The sequence below is a fragment of the Scaptodrosophila lebanonensis genome, unplaced genomic scaffold (genome assembly GCF_003285725.1).
Source record: "Scaptodrosophila lebanonensis strain 11010-0011.00,11010-0021.00 unplaced genomic scaffold, SlebRS2 tig00000080-arrow-pilon, whole genome shotgun sequence".
Taxonomy (NCBI): Eukaryota; Metazoa; Arthropoda; class Insecta; order Diptera; family Drosophilidae; genus Scaptodrosophila; species Scaptodrosophila lebanonensis.
Genome location: NW_022060561.1, coordinates 1026166 through 1044081, shown reverse-complemented (window position 1 = coordinate 1044081; position 17916 = coordinate 1026166). Strand labels below are relative to the sequence as shown.

The window sequence follows — 17916 nt, the reverse complement described above, 5'->3', positions numbered from 1 at the left end:
ACTAAAATTAATTTAAATTATCAAATTTCTGTTGTTTCATTATAAATAGAATTGCTTCACATAACTTAACGAACTGTTAATCTGCCACAATGTCCTTGAACTCAAAATATTATACTTGTATTTATTTTAAACATGCTATATATAATTACTCTAATCTCAGCAAAGATTCTTTGGTTTACTTTTTTCAATAAAATTAGACAATAACTTAGAGATTTGTTATGATTATCATGCCAGTTAATACATACTAGTGCTCGGCTTCGTAAATTAAATAGATTCTTGCATAATTCAATTTAAAGAGAAAACACACACGTGACAACTTCCGTTGTGGCTTACGTGGTGGTTTTCAGGTTTCCCATTATATAGCAGAATTTGAATATTTAAATTAATTTGCGTCTCTTATCAGTTGTGCAGAATACGCTGGACATGACGTTTTACTGCGAGGTTAAACCAAATTTCAAGAGATTATAAATGTAATCAGAAACAATATAATTAACTGGAGACTCATTAGTCGAAGAGCAAGGACGTTCAGCTATAAATGGGGAGCTATTTAAGGAAACTACAGAGACTTTCCGCTTTTGTTTTGTGGCGTCAAATGCAATCATTATTTCGATTGGCTCTGGCTTTGGAGGGCAAAGGTCTCCTTGGCAGATCTTCGATCCAGAGATAATCACATATTTTAAGAACCAGCAATTGTGATTTATATGAGCTATTGAAAAAGGCAGTGTATCTAATCTGAGCGATTGCTAATCTGTTGACATTGTATTGGCCATTGAAGTACCTAAAATTATGAGCTAATACCCCCCCATTGACAACAACAACAACTGCTACGTTTCTGGGCTAAAAATACAAAACTGATCCGCGCATACGAGTAGTGTTTTGAAAGACGGAGCTCTGAATGAAATGCTCCTGCCAGAGATTAAACAGACTTGCCGCCTTATACGAGTATATATGTATAGGGGGAGTGAGGTGGCGTAATACCGAATTCCCCTACTACTGTTAGAATTGCCCAACAGAGTCTTGTGCGGATCATAAAACGGACCGAAACCCGTATACTATAAGTTGATAAGCAATCAACACAATTGGCAACAGTCCCATAGGTCTTTGCATCGGTTATTCACTTTATGCCATAATTATATTAGCTCATCGGCCTTCGAATTAAATAACTTTGCTTTCTATTCCTTTTTTTTATTAAACTCTTATTATAATATTGACCTTTAAGATATTGTCTTGAATACGTTAGCATGTTGGCCAGGAAATGACTAAAAAGGTTGGTATTGGGTATGAAAATGTTGAACTTTGCACGGAATTGACGATAAAACTCAAATCAGTCAACGGTTACTGATAATATTTGTTATGTATTCGCAAATTAAATAGGAAGGCTCGCTGGATAACTAACTAACTGCTTGATTGCTTGGGAATTCCAAATTAAATAAGTTGATCCATCAGGGCTTTACTCTTTTGTAGGCAGAGGAGAAACAACTTCCGATCCAAGTGCGTAGTTGAAAATATAGCGGTTCTTGTACATTATGTGGTGTAATAATATTAGCGATAAAACTGTCTGGGCGAAGTCACGTTCATGACTAGTCTCGAGGCCAAGCAAGCTGGGAAAACAGTTTTCAGTGCGAAAGAGCGCAAATAATTAGTACAGCTTCATAAATATATAATATATAGAATGTAATATATAAAAATGTATTTGTATCATTCGGATTGCTGAGTCATGAGACAAATCCATACTTTTTTAATTGCAATTGTAGCTGAAGCGTAGAAAAGAAACTTGCAAAGAAACTTGAAAGGAAACAAAAAATGATCATTTAAAAAAAAGATTAAAACATTTATCTCCAAAAATTAAAAGCAAATCAAATCTCAGACAAATTTCTTACAAATTATATAGTTTATTATCAAAATAATGTTAAAAACGGCTATTTCCAGTAGAGAATAAAAAATAAATTTGAAGAAAACATAAAAAGGGCTTTAAAAAGTATAAAAAGCGCAACAGAACTGAATTAAATGTATATTTCTATGGAAGCTAAAGCTGAAAACCTGAATATATACTTGAATTTATGGAATACTGACAACCTATTGAAGTAAAATTTGCAGAATATCTTCCCCACATTTTCTAATGCAATAAAATATATTTTAAATTGGTTTATTTTAACAAATCTACAGAGCCTTGCGAGATCTTCAATTCGGATAATCTTTTCTTTTCTATCGAAAACAGAGCTAGGCTTGTTATTGTATCCTATAAATAACAGTCTAAAGACTCTATTTTACAAACATATTTCAATGTAATATAATAGAAGGAAACTCTCCATTCCTGTTAGTTTTAAATAAAGCTACATATATTTACTTATTGTTTGTGTAAATAAATAAAACATAAAAAAGTATTTATTTCAATGTCAGGTATATTTTTCATATTCAAAAATATGTTTTTTAAAGCATTTGAATGTTCTAACGAATTTCCTGAAGATTAAGCAATTGTATAATAAGTTTCCTATAAAACAGTAAATAAATAATAATCCCCATATTACTAGGCTTACTCACAAGCTGTAAAAAAGTATATCTAATTAAGTAGATAAGGTTTTATAACCTGAATTCTACATTGTTAACTAATTGTAGAAAGACACAAATTTATCATCCAATTTTTGTGAATAATTTTAATAAAATAAATATTGTTCCCAATTTTCTTTCTGAGTAAAGGGTGTTTCGAAAACTTTTGTATAGTATAAAACCTTCTTTCTTCATGCGCGTTTCTGGATATTTTTCCTGTTCTTTATCAGAAATATAGGGCGTTTCTACTCAAATTATAATTAAATTATTATAATATTTGCTAAACGCATACTTGAATGCATTTTTACGATTTCAGAAACTAATTGAACAGCTTCAATTTTTCACTATTTCAAGATCCTATCAGCAGAAGATTTTAAAATAAATAAAGGCGGAAAGAACGGATTTCTACCTTTCATTACTGTAAGAAATTTAATGAGCAGGAAACTGTGACGGGAAGAAGTTTCCAAATTTCCAGTTGAAAAACTATAAATTAGAATGAGCAATAACTTGCAAGTTTGGAAGTCGTTATTAAGGTCAGAGGCAAACCTAGAACATATGGAGAATTTATTGAAAATATTTCGGAAAAAGCTCTTTTATGCATTTCATTGTTATTGTTTTGAAACTATTTAATAAGTAGGTATGTTAATTGAACATTTTGATTAAGGCTGTACGAATATACATATGTATAATATATAGTATTTATCTATGTACATTCCAAAGTCTGTGGAAAAAAGACTAGTAATTCAAATTGAAAAACGTCACGCACTCGAACTAAATTGAGAGTTTTGAAAAAGCATGGAAAAATATGTACTATTTATGTACTTGTATACATGCTATATGCACATACTAGTATGGCCCCTATGTACCAGCATATGATAAGGCTGATAAGTGCTCGAAAAAGAAAAGAAAGAAAAAAGCTAGATCCTAGTGTTGGGGAGATTATGCAGCCATCGAAGTGGTCATTAGATCGCTTGCGTCTTTCAATAATATAACGGTGCCTGCGGCCACACATATGAGTGCATGTGTGTATGTATTTGTAAGAAATTTTTGGTCTGATAAGCGCCAGCAGTTTTTCAGTGTCAAACCAAAGATCAATACGACTCTTGTTGCTGTTGCTGTTGTTGTTGTTGTTGTTGTTGCTCACACCAAGTGCGGCATCATTTGAGGGCGTGCGAGCGGGAGCGCAGATGCGAGTACTCGCTGATAAGGCGGCACACGATCAGGTAGAGTCGCATAATGCCTTGCTAGCTATCACTATCACTGTCAGCGTCAACGTCAACGTCGACGCCAACGTAAGCGCAAACATCACAATCGACAGCGGCGCGCGATCTTGGCGACAAAGCAGAAACTTTTCTATAGCTTCGAGTCCTGCACGATCTTCAGTTCACGCTCAGACTTCGCTGCGTGCGGTCGTGCCTGTTACGAGAATTCGAGTGATTTGCGTCGTGTGTTTTGCCAAATAATTATTAAATTAAAAGCACTTTAAACGCTTTCATTGCATTCATTTACCATAAATTATGTAAGTTGATCCGCTCATAAATACAAATAAAGTGCTGCAGCAACAAAAATTTCCTTAAAAAAATAAAAACGAAGAATGAACAAATAAGTTGGCCAGCTGCTTAAACACGTGCGCCATTTCTTGATCAAAAAGGAAAAACAAAACGATATGCAAAAAATTAAATGAAATGAACTCTAATATCTTCCACTGCATTTCACGAATTAAATCGATGTAGCTAGAAGAGTTCATTACCGCCTGCCGAGGTCTTTGGCCTTTCTATTATCTTTTCACTTTTCTCCAATTATTGAACACCAGCACCCACGCCTCTCTCTCTCCCTCTCACCCTATCTCTCTCAAACACAAGCATCATAACAGACTCTCTTCCACGCTGTCGCCTGTCTTCCCATGTCAAAAATATTCCGTTATTCGGCTCTGCCTAGACAGCCAGTGCCCGCCTCTATTCGACGTCGCGAAATACCGGCGTTTGGCGCGTGGACGGACGAAGACACGCCATTCCAAATATACCTAGAAAAATATATTTTTAGACGTGCCCCCATTATCAGTTTTGTTTTTATACGCAGCTTCTTGACTTTGTGTTTGTGTTTTTCTGTTTTTCTGTTGAAGAACAAATGTTTGCAAAAATGTGGCGGGCAGTTTGCGGAAACTGTTAAAAAAAAAACTATAAACTATAGAAAATTAACTCTAGGCTTAGCAAGCAGATAATTTATTTAAGCAAATACATAAATTAAATAGTGGAAAATAGAAATTATATGCCATCAAAATTTGTAAAAAAGGTAACAAGGGGCCCGATGAGTCCGTTAATTTGTACGCTATTGGTATGATATTTATCGGCGCTCTTAAGAAGATTTAAAGCAGCTGAATCAGACTATATAGTCATCCAAAAAAGAGTGTCATAGAAAGCCTCTAAGTATTGTAATTAAAGTAATTGTGGAAGTAGAGTATACACAAATTAAAGAGCGGCATAGAAATTATATTCCATCAAAATTTGTTAACCAGCAGTAAGGTTTTTGTGCAAATGTCGGATAAAAAGGGGACCGATTAGTCCGTTAATTTGTACGCTATTGGTATGATATTTGTCAGCAATTTTTAGCGGATAAAAAGCAGCTGAATCAGACTATATAGTCACCCAAAAAAAGAGTGTCATAGAAAGCTTCTAAGTATTGTAATTAAAGTAATTGTGGAAGCAAGTAGAGTCACAAAGAAAGCAAAATCTTTCAAGTATTGCGGATATTGCAGTGCGATTGCTATGAAAGGACAATTAGCCTCACGAAAGAATCTGTGAGTCACGCAATATCAGTCACTAAATGAGTTGAATAACAGCTATTCAAGAGAATTAAGTCTTCGACTGTTGAGATTATATGAATTCCACTTAAAATCATTTCTACTAATGATATGCTATTAATTGAAAAACTGAAGAAACTGAGGACCCAACTTTTTATATTGGGAGTAGCAGAAGATAAAGAGTAACAAGTATAATGTAACTGCATTTATTGCCACTATTTTGTTAAACAAGTTCTGCTCTTGTTTTTAATTAAATATATTATTTATTTAAAAAAAATGTACAACCAAGCTTCTGCAGCGAAAAGGCAGCGTTTTTAAAAATGTTGTTCTTAATTTAATATTCATGAAAAGTGTTTACCATTTATTTAAAATGTTTACCATTCATTAAAAATCATTTTTCAACTATTTTCCAATACAAAAACCCATTATTTGAAACCATAATATTTCTTTATCTTTGGAGGTAATTCCTTTACATACAATTTCTTTAACAAACCAAGTATAAGTAAAGCCACTAACAATTGTAGTGAGTAAATAAGTCTGCCTATATCGTATGACTGGAATGTTTTCTTATCAGAAAGCCGGTTTTCTATGCTTAGTAGTTCGGCGCCTAACCACAACAACAACTACATACTTAGAATAGGAACAAAAACTGCGCATATTTAAATAATAATTTTTATTTTGGCACGCATTCCGAGTTGCTACTCGCAATTGAATTCAATATTCCTACCATCATGTGCCCATCGCGTGTGTTCCAAGTTTCAGATCATTCTGATTAATCATCATGTGAAATTTTGAAATGGAAGTTTATAGTTTTGATTGCAAATTATACAAATGCGTGTCTGAGCTGAACTATCACATGCATGATTTATGTTTAAATTTAAAGCTGTACAATTGTTGGCAACAGAGAGCGTCTCGAACTTTGCTCAGCCATAAGTGCTGGTTCATTTCTCTCGTGATTGACTGATTGTAATCATTATAATTTAGCAGTGTAGTTTTAATAAACAAAACCTTGAGCTGAGCGCTCACCAATTCGTTTTCCATGAAACAGCAGTTTTGTAAATAGTTCTAAGAGACTATACAAGGTTGTGCCACGCTTGAATGAAATCAGGCAGTATATTCAATGCCCTGTTTGAATGTATGAACCAAAATATTGCATAGGTCTTGAATGGTAGAGAAACTTAACCTTGTTCCTTGCAATTATCAACACTTAAAGTTTGCGTTTGTATCTGAACAGCTTATGTGGCAGGCTTGAAAGAAATCATGCAGCAAATTCAATTTCCTGTTTGCATGTATGAACCCAAATATTGTGTGGTTCTGCAACGCTAGAGAAATTCAACCTTATATCGACATTCCTTGCATTCATCTATACTTAGGCCTAAAAGAAATCATGCAGCAAATTCAATTTCCTGTTTGCAGGTATGAACCCAAATATTGCGTGGATCTGCAATGCTAGAAAAACTCAACCTTGTATAGATATTCCTTGCATTCATCTACATATAAAGTTTACAGTTGTATCTAAACAAACCTACACAACTTTCACCAAAACCCCACAAGGTACACTCTTCAGTTTTTCACATATTTATTGCTATCTGCAATTCATTGTGAGTTTTTCTGCGGCTGTGAATCACTTTGTCTAGCCAGCCGCCAATCAATCATACAAAGCGATTATAAAGGGAAGTGTTAAAACTGTCTGTGCTAACTTTTAAAACTATTCATGATTACATCGCATTAGCCATAATTACGTACACTTTTTTCCAACTTCTGGCATATCAGTTATGCGGGCGAACTCTTCTACTTTCAAGCGACAAGTCCATTAGAATGCCCAGTTGTTTATTTTCGGTATGTGTGCTTCTTATCAAAACTTTTATTTTCACACTGTCGTGCTGTCGCATGTTTATTGATTAATAAAAATTATGGAATCCATGGAACCATGTGTTTGTTGATATATCGCCAGCATTTGTTGTGCCCTTTGCACCCAAATATAAAACCAATGGGTTGTGCCTGGCCAAGACTCTAATGTGTGATAAGAAAAGAAAGAGCTGAACGCTTAAAACAATGTCTTTTTAGATATTTACCGGCGCTATAACAACTGATAACTACTACGACTATTTTAGTGGCCTGTGCTGCGGTAGTCAAGTGCGATTAGAGGTGGGAAGTTGGACTTTTGATAAAAAACAGATACCATAAATAATGAGGCGAGCATTTCAAATAAATACTACAAGTATTTGTAGCGATTCACTTTATTGCATGGAAAAATGTGAATTGATCTTCGACTCAACTGTTTCGCTGACCTCTGGAAATGCCTCACACTGCCCTAGACTTCTTCTTCTTCTTGACTGGTCTTCAAACCCGTTATCGGGCTATGACCTGACGTAACACAGCTCTCCACGCGCCTCTGCTTCGCGCGCGTCGCTTCCAGTTGGTCACTCCGCAGGTAGTAAGTGCGTTCTCTACCTGGTCCTTCCAACGTAGGCAAGGCCTCCCCCGTCGTCGTCTCCCCCCAACATCCGCATCGAGAACTTTTTTCGCTGGAGCGTCTTCTTCCATACGCACGACATGACCTAGCCAGCTTAGCCGCTGGATGTTTATTCGCTTGACTATGTCAATGTCAGCGTAGAGCTCGTACAGTTCGCTGTTCCATCGTATGCGGTAGTCGTCGCCAACGCGTATGGGACCGAAGATCTTCCGAAGCATCTTTCTCTCAAACACTGCAAGAGCTGCTGCATCAGTCTGCGATATCACCCATGCTTCTGCACCATAAAGCAGCACGGGGAGGATGAGCGTCTTGTAGAGCGTTAGCTTGGTTTTTCGGGAAAGGTCTCTGCTACTCAATTGCCTACTGAGGCTGAAGTAGCATCGATTGGCTAGAGTTAATCTCCATTTGATTTCTAGGCTGACATCGTTGGTTGCTGTGACAGTGGTGCCAAGATACATAAAATCTTTCACCATTTCGAAAGTATAGTTTTCCACCGCGATCTGGGAGTCTGGTTGCCGCGTGTCCCTGCTAGAGGAAAACATATACTTAGTTTTGCTCTCATTTATCACCAAACCCACTTTTGCAGCTTCCTTCTCAATAGCCGCAAATGCTCCGGTGACGCCTCTCCTGGTACGGCTGATAATGTCTATATCATCAGCGTACGCAAGAAGCTGAACGCTTTTAAAAAAGATCGTTCCGCCTCGGTGTACACCAGCTTTGCGCACCACACTCTCCAGCAGGAAGTTGAAGAGATAGCACGAGAGGGCATCGCCTTGCCTGAAACCTCGAACGGTATCAAAGGGTTCGGAGAGGTCCTTTCCTACCTTGACGGAGCTACGAGTGTTGCTCAACGTCATTCTGCAAAGTCGCACTAGCTTTGCAGGGATACCGAACTCAGACAGTGCGGCATATACACGTTCCCTCCTCGGGCTATCGAATGCTGCTTTATAATCGACGAAAAGATGGTGGGTATCGATTTGAAACTCATGAGTTTTCTCCAGGATTTGGCGTAGCGTGAATATCTGGTCAGTGGTGGATTTACCAGGCATAAAGCCGCACTGATAAGGCCCAATCAGTGCTATCGCAAATGGCTTTAGCTTATCACACACTACGCTTGATATGACCTTATATGCGACGGAAAGAAGGCTGATTCCACGATAGTTGGTGCAGACCGTGGGATCACCTTTTTTTAAGACGGGACATAGGACACCGAGATTCCAATCATCAGGCATGCTTTCAGTTAGCCATATTTTGCAAATGAGCTGGTGCATGCACCCTACCAACTCATTGCCGCCTGCCTTAAACAGCTCCGCAGGCAGCCCATCTGCTCCCGCAGATTTGTTGTTTTTGAGCCGCTGGATGGCTGTTTCGACTTCGTCATGGCTAGGTGACGGTACTTCAATACCATCGTCGGCGATCGGTTCTGTGGGGTCATCTCCGCTGGCGGAATTGTTAACATCTTCGCCTGATAGAAGATTGGAGAAATGTTCCCTCCACAGTCTCAGTGCCGCTTGCCCGTCCACCACCAGATTTCCTTCCGAGTTCTTACAGGCTGACGCTGCGGGCTTAAAACCTTGCGTTAGACGCTTCACCTTCTGGAAAAATTTCCTAGCGTCGTTCCTGTCTCTACAAAGCTCCATCTCCTCTCGCTCTCGCTTTTCTTGCTCTCTCTTCTTGCGTCTAAAAAGCCGCCTCTCCTCCCTCTTCTTCTCCCGATATACATCATGCACAGCGCGCGTTGTCGCCGTCTGCAGGGTTCTTTTGTACGCGGCATTCTTCGCTGCAGTGGCTTCGCGGCACTCCTCGTCGTACCATTGGTTTCTCGGTAGCGGCTGTTGGAAACCAATGACATCTTCTGCGGCTGTGTGCAGTGAGCGGGAAATATGTGCCCAAAGTCCGCTACCAGTATCGGTTTCCGAGAGCGGTTGAGAAAGCAGCTCAGAGAGTTGAGCGGAGTAAGCTTCGGCAGTCTGTTGTGCTAGCAGCTTTCCGACGTCTAGTTTTCGCTGCGTGTTGGGGCGTACATTTTTCGCCATGCATAATCGCATGCGGACCTTGGCTGCAACAAGTTGGTGGTCCGAATCAATATTCACACCACGGAACGTACGCACGTCCAGCACACTGGATGCATGCCTTCCATCTATCACAACATGGTCTATTTGATTTTTTGTCATTCGATCGGGTGACTGCCAGGTAGCTTTGTGGATATCAAGGTGTTCAAATCTGGTGCTACTCACCACCATGTTTCGTGCTGCGGCGAAGTCAATTAGCCTCAGTCCATTGTTGGATGTTGTCTCGTGGAGGCTGAATTGTCCGACTGTCGGGGCAAAGACGCGCTCTCTTCCAACCTTGGCATTAAAATCGCCAAGAACAATTTTAATGTCATGAGAGGGGCAGCGGTCATAGACTGTCTCCAGTCTCGCATAGAACTCGTCCTTGGTAATCTCGTCTTTGTCCTCCGTCGGAGCGTGGACGCAAATCAGGCTTATGTTGAAAAATCTCGCCTTGACACGGATGGTTGCCAGCCGTTCGTTCACAGGTGTGAACCTAGAGACACAGTTACGCAGTCTCTTGCTGACCGCAAAACCGCATCCAAATTCGCGTCTTTCTGCATGGCAGCTGTAGTAGATGTCAAAGGCTGCTCTTTGGGAGCAACCCTGACCTGTCCATCGCATTTCCTGGATGGCGGTGATGTCAGCTCTTACTTTATTGAGAGCATCCGCCAATTGGATAGTAGCACCTCCTCTGTTAAGGGTCCGGACATTCCAGGTGCATATCCTTAAATCGTGGTCCTTTAAACGTTTGCTAGGGTCGTCAACTTTTGGGTGTTCCTTATCCGAGGCTGTTGTTATGTCCTTCACTGGGAGTAAAAAATTTTCATGTGGTGGGTCCCAAGCCCTACGCACTGCCCTAGACTAATCAGTAGCTAATCTGAAGAAAATGATAAGCCGGGTACACCTTATCGCTGAATATTGAAACGCACTTTAGACACAGATCAGGCGATTTCCAAAGCAGCTGGCAACTAATTTTATTTACAACATTTATTCAACAAAATGAAAATTTTTAAGTGGAAAATACTGCACAAATACATACTCGTACATATAGATATATGGATGCTAAGGTATAATTACTTTGGAATTGAATTTTTCAGCTTGATTGCAACTCGAAATGTCGACGAGCGAAGCGCTGTACAATCGTCCCGGCCCCAATCGCCTACGGCCATCCGATGTCTATCGTACCGTAGATCCCACACAGGCGGTGAAAATCCGTATGCAAAAGGAGGGACTGGGGGCTGAGGAGCCCATCTCTATACCCGGTCTGCTGAAACGCACGGTTAACAACTACCCCGACTACCCGGCGCTGCGCACCAAGAATGGCAAAAATGGTTACCACACAGTTACCTTCAGGTGAGTCGGCGCTTAAATTAATTTGAAACTTTTTTTGCAATGTTTTTTTTCCACGCCCCACTGCGAATTTGATTATGTGGCATGAATTTTTATTGAATTTTCGCCACCCAACCCACAGACAATATGAGCAAAAAGTGCATCAGACTGCAAAGGCTTTCATCAAACTGGGCCTCGAGGAGCACCATTCGGTGGGCGTGCTGGCCTTTAACTGTGCCGAATGGTTTTACTCGGCGATGGGCGCTATTCACGCACGGGGCATTATTGCTGGCATATATACCACAAATTCGGCTGATGCTGTGCTGCATGTGCTGGAGAACTCAAAGGCCCAAATTGTGGTGGTTGACGATGCCAAGCAGATGGACAAAATACATTCCATTAAGGATAAGCTGCCCCTCCTGAAGGCAGTCATTCAAACACAGGAGCCCTATGCCCCCTATGTAATGAAAGAGGATGGCTACTATAGGGTAAGTCGCTCGAAATGGTTTTGGACTTTCCTAATTGCTGCGAATCCTAATTGACATCGAAGTTTCGTGAAGTCGTGAAGTTTTGTGACATCGAAGCTTCGTGAAGTCGTTTTAAATAATTTGATTCTGAGAAAAAAGCTATCTATTTTGGAGTCGAATGCAGAGGATTAATGGTTCAATATTCCATGTACAGCCAATGGAAATGCATAATACTTTATTCTGCCGACCTTGGCTTTGCTCTGAATTATAACGATTTGCCAGTATAGTACAATTACTCGAAATGCAGATGACTACAAACTTCTGCCCTTTCCACAGTTTTAAACCTAAAAGATACTTAATTATTTTTCAGTGTGAATTCGGTTTATATCTTTATAAGAAATCTATAAAAAAGACGGTCTAGTTAGCTCAAATAAAAGGCTCTCTAAAACGACTATTTAATGAATTCGCTCGCAAATTTATTTGGAAAATAGTAGCTAATAAATGTTCTCTTCCTTTCAAGTGGTCCGAAATCGAGGCGATGAATGTGAGTGATGTGGAGGATGAGTTCAAGCGTCGCCTGGAGAATATTGCCATCAATGAGTGCTGCTGCCTGGTCTATACCTCCGGCACAGTGGGCATGCCCAAGGGCGTGATGCTGAGTCACGATAATATTGCCTTCGATACGCGCGCCATCGTCAAATCGTTGGAGCGCGTGGTGGCTGGCTCTGAGGCGATTGTCTCCTATCTACCGTTGTCGCACGTCGCCGCCCAGACAGTGGACATCTATACGGCAGCATCGATAGCCTGCTGCATCTGGTTTGCCGACAAGGATGCACTCAAGGGCACGCTCGTGAAGTCGCTGCAGGATGCCCGTCCCACACGCTTCATGGGTGTGCCGCGTGTCTATGAAAAGTTCCAGGAGCGAATGGTGGCCGTGGCTGCATCGAGCGGCAGCATGAAGAAAATGCTAGCCAGCTGGGCCAAAGGCATCACACTCAAACATTATATGGAGAGTCAAGGGTAAGTGGCAAGCTGGGATCCCCAACTACTTAAACTTCAAACATTGTGGCGCATGAATTATGCAAAAAGAATGCACGTTTAAAGTGGCTCGACTGACAGCACCAAAGTTGAAATTACCTCTCGCCGCTATACCAATGGCATTTCTCATGCACACATATACTCAAAATATAAAGCATATATCCCCCTCCCCTCTCTACCTGGATACATGCCCAGATAGCCAGCTCGCTAGCTAGCTAGCTAGTCGGACTGCAATCCTTGCAGCGTGCGCTAAATTATGCAAAAGTTTGCAGGTGAAGCAACGCAGAGCTGGGACGAAAACAAAAACAGCAAATACAAGCCGCTGGCGTGCTCGACTCTAAGCGAAAATCTCTGAAAACAACATTACTCATACGCCAAGTTGCACACGTCGCTAAGTCTCGAGTCCACTCTGTGCATACTTGTACTCGCATTTGTAGCGAGTATGTGGCCGACTAATGCCGGCATTTACGGCCAGGCATGTGGCTTTTGCGTTCATGCGGCTATCAGGGACGACTCTGCTTAGCTATGAAATGAAGTTTGTGCGCAATATATATTTGTATTTTAAAATAGAAGTAGAACATTCTCATTTATGGGTATGACTTGGTTCGAATCACGGCGCATAAAGGATGATTTCAAAAAGTACTTACAGTCTTACAAATCTATAATAGAGTGGCCTCTTATATAAAAATGTCAAGTTGTCCTCGATTCGCAATATAATCTGAAAAAATATTTTTAAAAAAAAAGTAATACTTTCATCATTTGATCATACTTTTCCGCTTAAATTGCTATTGCATTTTTATCGAGAAGATTGTTTCATATTCGTGATAAGCGGAAAAGTCAGTGTTTTTCCTTAGAATTGTTACACAATCAAGAGTTCTTTATAGTATTAAGTCTTCCGACTGATATAAGAACTGGAAATATATGCAATTCTTAAGCAATTCGTTTCTCAATAAAGTCCTCACTCTGACTCAGACTGCATGTGACTGTCCCAATGAATGTTTTGAAAAGGCTCAGACTAGAAAACTCAGTCCAGCTCTTTGTATAATCTTACGACAATTTTGAATGGATTAAAAAAATAGATGAACATATCAGAAGCTCAATCCAGCTCATATAGTTTTAACTGATTCTTAAGACAGTTTTGAACAGGCTTTAAAAAAAAAAGAACATAACACTAAATCTAAACTGAAAATCTAAACCAGCTGCTTCCAACTATTTAATTTGCACAATTTTAAGTTCAACAACAATGCATTCGAGATAAAGACGTTCGAGCTAATTTTTCTTTTAGCAGAGTATATCCATAATTATTATACAGATAAGATATTTTCAAGTCGCGTAGAAAAATAAATGATAGCTGTTACGATATTTAAATAAAAATTGAAAACAGGGTATTCAAAAGTCGTGCTCTCGCAAATCTAACACTCAACTTATAAATTTCAAAGATGGTGGTATTTGTCATTTAAGGTCTGGGACCGCAGCCCATTAAGCAGCTAAGAATAAAACAGCAGCGTATAAATATTTTTAGAGAACCTTCAGAGTTTTAAAACATCTTTATTGGTTTATTTTTCAGAAAGGGCAACGGGGGCCTGCGCTACAAGATTGCCAAATCCCTCATCATGTCCAAGGTGAAGGAGGCTCTTGGCTTCGATCGTGCCATTACCTTGGTAAGCGCTGCCGCTCCCATGTCGCCGGAAACAAAGAAATACTTCCTCAGTCTGGACCTGAAGATTCTGGATGCCTTCGGCATGTCGGAGACGGGCGGCTGCCACACGATTGTGCTGCCCGACTTCATGCAATTGAACTCTATTGGCAAGACCCTGTCCGGCTGCGAGTCGAAGATCATTAACAAGGATAGCAACGGACATGGGGAGCTGTGCATACGAGGTCGTCACGTGTTCATGGGCTACATCGACAACAAGGAGAAGACCGAAGAGTCGCTGGACGATGATTGCTGGCTGCATTCCGGAGACGTGGGCTACATCGATGACAAGGGCTACGTGTACTTGACGGGCCGCTCCAAGGAGATCATCATCACAGCTGGCGGTGAGAACATTCCGCCCGTGCACATTGAGAACATGATTAAGAAGGAGCTGGACGGTATTTCCAATGCCTTCCTGGTGGGCGAGCAGCGCAAATACTTGACAGTGCTGGTGTCCATTAAGGTGAGCCTTCTTTACGATTTTTTTTTAACTGACAATTTATTTAAACATTGAACTCCACTGATTTACAGACGGAAATGGACAAGGAAACTGGAGCACCGCTAGACGAGCTGACACACGAATCATCGCAGTGGATGAAGTCGCTGGGCGTGGAGCACAAAACGCTCTCTGACATCCTGAACGCCGGTCCCTGCCCCAAGGTCTGGAAATCAATTGAGGATGGCATCAAGCGTGCGAACAAGAACTCCATTTCGAATGCCCAAAAGGTCCAGAAATTCGCCATCCTGCCGCACGACTTCTCCATTCCCACCGGCGAACTGGGCCCCACCCTAAAGGTCAAACGTAATGTGGTCGCCAAGCAGTATACGGATATGATTGAGAAGCTGTACGCCTAAGCTCTGGTGGGATCCTGCCTTAAAGCTAAACCAAACCAAATGTTTATGGCCCAGAAGAGAGCTACTGAAGAGACCCTTGAATTAAGCTTTAATACTGAATTATGAATTTAACGGACTCTGAAGCCATGTTGAGTGCCAAGTTAATATTATTATAAGGGGTGTATACCAATGTTATCTGTTCGATATGTATACCCCCATTAGATGAAGTAGTGTGATTGATGTTTGTGGCCAATTAAAGACGGCGAGTGAAGGAATCGTAACCTAGGACCATACTTACTATCAAGCGTACACTAATATGTGTATACATTTAGAAATACTTAATATTCTATACTTTTAGGTGATAAGTTTTCTTCGTGTTACTACTTACTGAAATATTGAGAAAATGCATATACTTTTTCAAATTTGAAACGAAAATAGACCATCATTTGGAACTAAAATGACTCTTTATTGAAACTAACTGGCTAGGCTAAGATGTAAGAAGACGAAAGCCAATCAAGAATTAGTTAGCCCTCTGAGCGAAGATAGGTAAGTAGCAAAAGCCCCATTTAGACAACACAATTCTACAAATATGGTTTGTAAAAAATCAGTTCTGATGCTACACTGTTGACAGTTTGAAAGAATAGATCGAAAAAGGATTCCATGGATATATTTTTACGCTCTTTCAAAAGCTTACTTATTCTTATAATTGAAAATAAATATATGTATAAGGCTGCCTATTCTTCTACAAACTTGATTCTTTGAAAAGATTACAGAATCTTGCAGCAGATAATTATATTTTTAGACTTTCTCCTAAACACGAAATACTCATTTGCAGGCAAAGCAACATACAGCTGGGACAAGAAACAAACAACACAGAGAAAAAGTTTGTTGTCAAACTATTTGCCTGCCTGTTCCTAAATCCAGACTTTCTTCAAAAGATGAAGATGCTTTTAAAAAGCTTGTATCCATAGTTGTATTCAGACATTATAAATAAAAGAAAGAAACAAACAACACAGAGCAAAAGTTTGTTATCAAACTATTTGCCTATCCATTCCCAAATCCAGACTTTCTTGAAAAGATGACGATTATTTGAAAAAGTTGTATCCATAGTGTTATTTCTACTAGAAAATTCCAATAAAATTTATCTTTCATTCTCGCCTAATTGACGATATCTCTAAATCCAGACTCTCTTCAAAAGACGAAGATCGTTTTGAAAAAATTGTATCCATAGTTGTAATATTTCTTCAAGACATTATGAATAAAATACCTGCGACAAGAAACAAACAACACAGAGCAAAAGTTTGTTGTCAAACTATTTGCCTGTCTGTTCCTAAATCCAGACTTTCTTCAAAAGATGAAGATCATTTTGAAAAAGTTCTATCCATAGTTGTAATTTTTCTTCCAGACATTATGAATAAAGAAAGAAACAAACAACACAGAGCAAAAGTTTGTTGTCAAACTATTTGCCTATCCATTCCCAAATCCAGACTTTCTTCAAAAGATGAAGATTATTTGAAAAATTTTTGAAAAAGTTTCTCTATAGTTGAATTATTTATTTAGGACAATTCGTATATATCCCTTAATCCAGACTTCTTTCATAAGATGAAGATGCTTTTTGAAAAACTTAGTTGTATTATATCTTTAAAAAAATTTTCTATAAATTAGGTGTAAGCGCTTCCTTTCCATTTCTCGCCTAACGCTAACACTTATTTGATGATCGTCTTCTATCGTTAATTGAAGAAAATTAAGACCTTTAACAATAAGGTATAGCTTTCACATCGAATATATTTCTGGGTAAACAATTTAGCTCTCATTCTTCACACTAGAATAGGGCTGCTCGTAAACCTCCATCTCGTCTCTGTCCGGCCGCTCGCTTTCGTTGTCCAGGTCCAGACCGTGTGCCAAGCGATCGGCTACCCGCTGCATCAGCTCCTCCATGCTCATCTCGATCTTGACGCACGCGCGTCGCGCCACATCGTAACGCTGATCTGGACCGCATTGTATCCGCTGGCAGCGTAATGGTGCGAACCAGCTACTCACATCCTTGTACCCGACGCGGCACTCGCACTCGTTGTGGGCCACACAGTGACTGTGCTCCGGACATCCGCCGAGACAGATGGGTCGACAGATGAGCTGGTGCTGTCGGTTGGCGTGATGCGACTGCTCGTAGCCGCGCAGGCAGTGGCACTTGTTCGGCTCCACACAGTAGCTGTGCGTGGGACAGGGCTCGGTGCAGATGGGCTCACAAAAGCCAAAGATAATGGTGCGATAGCCGGGACAACACACCTGCACAGTGTCCCAGCGCACGCGCTCCTCATACACAATGAACTGTTCCCCGGCCTCGGTGTCATTGTCGCTATTGTTGCTCTCGTTGGCCCGAGATCTGGTTACTGGCACCTGATACTTGACACTTATGTTCTTCTGGCAGTGGCCATTGGTGATGGCCAGAGCATGCGCCTCCTGTAGCCACAGAAGCCACAGACCAAGCAGCAACGCGAACAGCATTCTCCTCGCTTCTTAAAGGCGATCGTCGGCTCCGCCTCGAGCAAAGTGCAGCACTAACTGTTGATGCCGCTGCTGTTGTTGCCGCTGCTGTTGTTGCTGCTGCAGTTGCTGATTAAGAAAGAGAAAGCCATTACTGGGCATCGTGCTGCTCGCTTTTTGTGCTCGGCTCG

At 40.3% G+C, this 17916-nt stretch overlaps 3 protein-coding genes across 3 annotated transcripts; 1 reads left to right on the top strand and 2 right to left on the bottom strand.

Annotated features, from left to right (window-relative positions):
- The first annotated feature begins 3946 nt into the window (after window positions 1-3946).
- On the top strand, window positions 3947-15699 carry LOC115625801 (very long-chain-fatty-acid--CoA ligase bubblegum). Its single transcript, XM_030520978.1, has 6 exons — window positions 3947-4066; window positions 10975-11230; window positions 11349-11694; window positions 12194-12693; window positions 14279-14870; window positions 14939-15699. The coding sequence occupies exons 2-6, from the start codon at window positions 10992-10994 to the stop codon at window positions 15260-15262; spliced, it is 2001 nt and encodes a 666-aa protein (XP_030376838.1). The 5' UTR covers window positions 3947-4066; window positions 10975-10991; the 3' UTR covers window positions 15263-15699.
- Window positions 8118-8770, bottom strand: LOC115625802. The gene is made up of 2 exons (XM_030520980.1): window positions 8402-8770; window positions 8118-8348 (listed from the first exon to the last, which is right to left on the bottom strand). Exons 1-2 carry the CDS (start codon window positions 8678-8680, stop codon window positions 8184-8186), a joined length of 444 nt encoding a protein of 147 aa, XP_030376840.1. The 5' UTR covers window positions 8681-8770; the 3' UTR covers window positions 8118-8183.
- A 1126-nt stretch (window positions 15700-16825) lies between the features above and the next one.
- Window positions 16826-17887, bottom strand: LOC115626026. The gene is made up of 2 exons (XM_030521276.1): window positions 17881-17887; window positions 16826-17757 (listed from the first exon to the last, which is right to left on the bottom strand). Exons 1-2 carry the CDS (start codon window positions 17885-17887, stop codon window positions 17045-17047), a joined length of 720 nt encoding a protein of 239 aa, XP_030377136.1. The 3' UTR covers window positions 16826-17044.
- Between the last annotated feature and the right edge of the window lie 29 nt (window positions 17888-17916).